Source organism: Neltuma alba, unplaced genomic scaffold, assembly GCF_004799145.2.
Source record: "Neltuma alba isolate B1F8T4 unplaced genomic scaffold, ASM479914v2 tig00013075_pilon, whole genome shotgun sequence".
Lineage (NCBI taxonomy): Eukaryota > Viridiplantae > Streptophyta > Magnoliopsida > Fabales > Fabaceae > Neltuma > Neltuma alba.
The window spans coordinates 27,762-32,660 of record NW_021637408.1 but is presented as its reverse complement, the minus strand read 5'-3'; the positions used below and the strand labels follow the sequence as shown (position 1 = coordinate 32,660).

General features: G+C 32.3%; 1 protein-coding gene across 1 annotated transcript; it reads right to left on the bottom strand.

Annotated features, from left to right (window-relative positions):
- Positions 1–3,269: 3,269 nt before the first annotated feature.
- Positions 3,270–4,287, bottom strand: LOC114734084 (transcription factor bHLH162-like). The gene is made up of 3 exons (XM_028921591.1): positions 4,162–4,287; positions 3,711–4,064; positions 3,270–3,446 (listed from the first exon to the last, which is right to left on the bottom strand). Exons 1-3 carry the CDS (start codon positions 4,285–4,287, stop codon positions 3,369–3,371), a joined length of 558 nt encoding a protein of 185 aa, XP_028777424.1. The 3' UTR covers positions 3,270–3,368.
- Between the last annotated feature and the right edge of the window lie 612 nt (positions 4,288–4,899).

The window sequence follows — 4,899 nt, the reverse complement described above, 5'->3', positions numbered from 1 at the left end:
AGGAGAGACTCTGGAAGGATGGGTACGTCTAGACTTAGAGAGGACCACATCTCTGCGCACAAAGCACATGGCCATTAAATTAGTGTGAAATGGGGATTTCATATGTACTTTTTTATCTCAAAATGGAACTGAAACGAATATTGAATAGCACTTTTCACATTATCATATATACTCCGTAGTCCATACTCAATGTGAATGAAAGCAAATGTTTGGGTAGTTTTGAAGGGATTGATGGGTTTATATTGCAAACATTTTGACCAAGAGACTAGGGGAATACAGTACTAGTTCGTTATTTTACCTACCTCTTAATTAGTTATTATTTATATCTTCTGCCAAGTTTGCCATGATATATAGTTGCCTCCCCAGCAACCCGTCTTTGAGCTTTGAACTGATTGATCCGGCAGCGAGGCTACCTGCCTTCTGCGCGCACCACCAGATTCTAAAACACACACAAAACAAAGGAGCTAATTAATTGGATTAGCTAAATTTAAAGAAGGGTATTTGTGCATTACCTGTGCGCGTCTTCAGATACAGCAAACATAGTAGTTATTATCACATGTTATTTCTCTGACTCTATTTATAAGACACTTTTAATATATTTTATATATACGAAGAAAAACCTTAAAATATATTAATCGTCATTTAAAATATAACAATTTTTTAACTTTATCCTTATTTAATATATAGATATTAAAAAAAATCAGTTATGTTATAATAAATGAAAGACAAAATAGTACATTCTTACTAAAAATTTAATTAAATAACTTATAAATAGGATCGAGAAAAACATTCTATATCTACCTTATAAATAGGATCAGACGAGTAATTCACTGCCTGTCCTTATTGACACATTGGGTTTTACGCAAGTTCAGGACCCTACAAGCGCACATACTAACATGTTCTCACCATAACTAAAAGCGAATCCTATGGAAATTTTATTAAATGCACCTCGCAGATCATCATTCATCAGCGTGGCTTGCGGTTTCTGTATAACCCGATGACATGAAAATTCTGTGTTTGATTCATTTGTAACTAACCTCGTGTTATCAGAATATGGTCCCATAATTTTTTTCCTTAAAAAAAGAAAAAGAAGAATAAGAAAAATTTGGTACGGGTCAAATCCAACTGGGACCACCCGAGCAGTCGCCATTAATGGTTGCCACCTTAGCGGGCAAGGGATCGACGGAAGAGGCAGGCAAGGCCACCCAACGTCGTGCTTGTTTTGTTAACATCACACAAGGGGCTCACTTTCCACGTGTCCATTATTGTTATTTATTTTTCCAATCTTAAATATAAGAATTATTTTATAATATAATTTATATTATAAAATAATTGACTGAAAGAATATTATTTTTTAATGGATACAGTTGGGAGGAAAAAGAATTAAAGAAAATAAACAAAGTGAGAGAGGATAATTTGATTCTATCCATGTGAGCCCTCTCAACCGTTCTTTTTCTTTACGGAGATAAATCACACGTTTTTCGTTTGGGCTATTAATGCATGTGACTGGCAAAAAAAATATTAATGCAAGTGAGGTGTGACAGAGATAATATGGCGTCACTTACCCTACGTCATCAACATGACCCATCCTCATATAAATTCCCCCCGCCAGCCCAAATCCTTATTTTGCACGTGACCACTTTTTCCTTCCCGATTCAAATATTCTTGTTAATAATATATATTAGTATAAAATTTTTAATACATACAATTATTATAATAATTATTTTAAAAATAAATAAATATAAAGAATAAAATAAATTAGGGTCTTATGTTTATAATTAAATTGAAAGTCAAACCAGTTTTTATATTAATAATAAAAGATAGTGTGTGTTTATATGTCTATATATGTATATGTAAGATCTTTAAATGTTTAATTAAACAAATGGGTTGTAGGGATTATTTTGTGAGAGTTTGTTTTTTAAATAATTTATGTCAGTTATAAAAATAAATAATCAATATATTTTTGAAAGCTGCAGTTATGAATAATCTGACCTTCAAGTAAAGTTACATGGCGCGTTTATTATTTTGATTTTTTTCATTATAAAATCAACATATGTAGGAGAAACTAGCTAGTGTTTTACATGTGATGAGATTGTAAGATTATTTATAATATATCAAAAATAATTATGCTAGATTTTAACAAAACAATGTACTTTTATTATTAATATGAGAATAAATATATTTAAACCGCATTAGTTTTGGAAAAAAGGTATAAAACTAACTTTTTTACGACTAAATCAATATACAAAAATTGTGTTTAATGGTGAAAAAATTAGTACAATGAAAAATATTCTAATTTTCTTATGGCAATAGGCAAAATTAGCACACTTGACTACTTCATATAGATTAAGTATTATTTAAAAATAATTTATGTTCTTAAAAATTTTTTAAAAAAATTATCACCATTTTCCAATATTATATTGCCTTTAATTAAATTTATTAAATTCTAACATCAATTATTTTTTCCCCTAAAATAGAAAGTCAACAAAACGATTTCCAGCAGAAGGGCATTTGTGGGCAAAAACGTTACTGTTGCAAACATTTTGCAATGCGATTCATTTTCATTCCATATCTGGCATCATGTTTGTGTTTAATTAATTTTCATTCCTCCTAAATACTACCTTTGGTCCTTAATATAAAACCTAATTAACTAATTTGAAGAGATTAAAAAAATTAGTTGAGTTAGTTATTTGTTATAAATAAGTATTGTCTTTCTTAAAATACCCTTGCCCATCATGTATATTAGTTAGAATTATCATTTAATAAAACCTTTAACATGTGTAACTGCTATAAGGACTGTTTTGAAAAAAATAAATAAATATGAAAGATAAAGTACATTAGGATATTATATTTAAATCAAATTGAAAGTTAAACAAACTCTTATAATAAGAAATGGAGGTAGTATACTTTTCTCCTATACTCTGTTCCTAAACAGACAAGAACATTTGTTTAATGATATTTAGAAACACGTTTGGTTAGTTAATTAACTTTTTACGCTGATTAATTAGAACGACCATATTCCATCAGAATTTTCAAGTCTCCCTATCTATGTAATAAACCAGGAAGTATAGCAAGAAGCTGCAGAATCTGAACAACAATAAACAATATGTAATAATATAGATCCGCACGCTGAAGCACAGATCCATCAGCGGATGATGACAAATTGACAATGGAAACTATTGCATACCTCCATTCTTAATTATAAAACCTTATTTATAATTTATAAATAAAGTACCGGTATGGTAAGATCATATGAGTTTATAGATACAGTACGAACGAAATTACGTATAATTACAAACTAAAGTACAAGCTATTCACAATCTGATCATCAAAATCCAGAGTACGTAGTGCAGACATTGCCATTCTCTTCAAAAAGCACCAGAACCGTACACAAACCGCTTTAATCTCTCCGATATCCTCTCAGATCTGTTTCCAAATTCACTTATCTGAACGACATTTAATACAAAACCAGATCGATCAGCTCTATGCATAATAATTACACAGTCCTAAATCCTCTTCAATATTAGAGAGAGAAATTTTAACACAGTTTGGTCTCCCAAGGTCTCATTAAGAGCTAGTTTTAGCTTATACTAACTCATCCACTTGCTAATTTTAAGGCTTTAATGTAAAATCTAAAGGGGTTTTTAATGAACTAAAGAGAAGATCATAAATGGTTGGTTCAGAGGAAATTTGATTATTTAACTGCTCACCTGACAGTGTATGGTGTGAAAAACAGCGTCTTGAACGACTGAATAACTGGCGTTAACAATATCGGCTTGTTCTTCGTGAAGAATGCGAATGAACTCGTTGAAAATGAACTGGCAATCCAACCCAGTGATCGCAGAAACGTCTAATGCTGAACCCATTTGGTGAATCTCAACTTTGGGCGATTTTGACCCCCTAATGATTCCTCTACTATTGTTAGTTAGGCTCTCATTAGCATTTCTCTTCTTGCCGGTCCCCATAAGGTTGAGCTTCTTCTCCTTCATCTTCTCCAACCTTATCTGAAGTTTCTTTATGTAGTTCGTGGCTTCACCCAGCTGATCCGGCACAGAAACCACTTCCTGCACTACAGATCAATTCAGAACAATTCCAAGTCACAAACAACAAGAAAAAGAAAGATATATGATTAAATAGAAGTAAATTAAAAGAATTAAGTACCCTTGAGGTTTGACGAGGGACGAGTGAGCTGAGCTTGGAGTAAAGAGCCCTCATATGGCTTCTTCGGTTCCTCTCTGTGACCTTCCTATCGCCTCTGGACGAAACAACTGGGACGTTCTCTGTCATCTCTGTAGATCTATAGCTACCGTTTGTCCTACCTACAGATTACAATAGGGGTTGTTATAAAGGTTGAGACTTGAGATCGCTCAGCCTCAAGATTAATGCTGTTTCATGTTCATATGTAAGAGGGGAGAGAGAGAGAGAGAGAGAGAGACAGAGTGAGTGGGTGATTGGAATAAATTGCGGGCCGTGACTTTAAGTAAAGTGAGAGTGTAAGAATACAATACTAGATTTAGATGCGAGCCACTCTCTGATGAAAGCATTCAGACTTGGGACCTGGTGGGGCTCCTTGTCTCTTGGTGGACTCATCCCTGCATACACATGATCGTCTTTTTCACTGTTCCTGTTATTTAATCAATAAGCTAACAACTCGATTCTTCATTTATATATATATATATATATATTGTGTAGATAGGGATAATGACGTACGGGTAGTTAGTTATATAGCTGAAAGAAAATTAATGTCAAATGAGAACATATTTAATTAATTATTTATAATTGGAATTGTGAAATTTACTTGTTAAATTTTTTACGAGATTTTTAAGTTGTGATTCTCCCTTTTAAGTACCAAGCTGATGTCGCTTTGAATAAAGTTACTACTATATGCTCACAATTTTA

Excerpts from the sequence above, each read along its gene's own strand:
- LOC114734084 (XM_028921591.1), bottom strand. The coding sequence starts at position 4,287 with ATGACAGAGAACGTCCCAGTTGTTTCGTCCAGAGGCGATAGGAAGGTC. Across the intron at positions 4,065-4,161 it reads TCCCTCGTCAAACCTCAAGG|GAAGTGGTTTCTGTGCCGGA; the intron begins GTACTTAATTCT and ends TCTGTAGTGCAG. Across the intron at positions 3,447-3,710 it reads TTCACACCATACACTGTCAG|ATAAGTGAATTTGGAAACAG; the intron begins GTGAGCAGTTAA and ends AATGTCGTTCAG.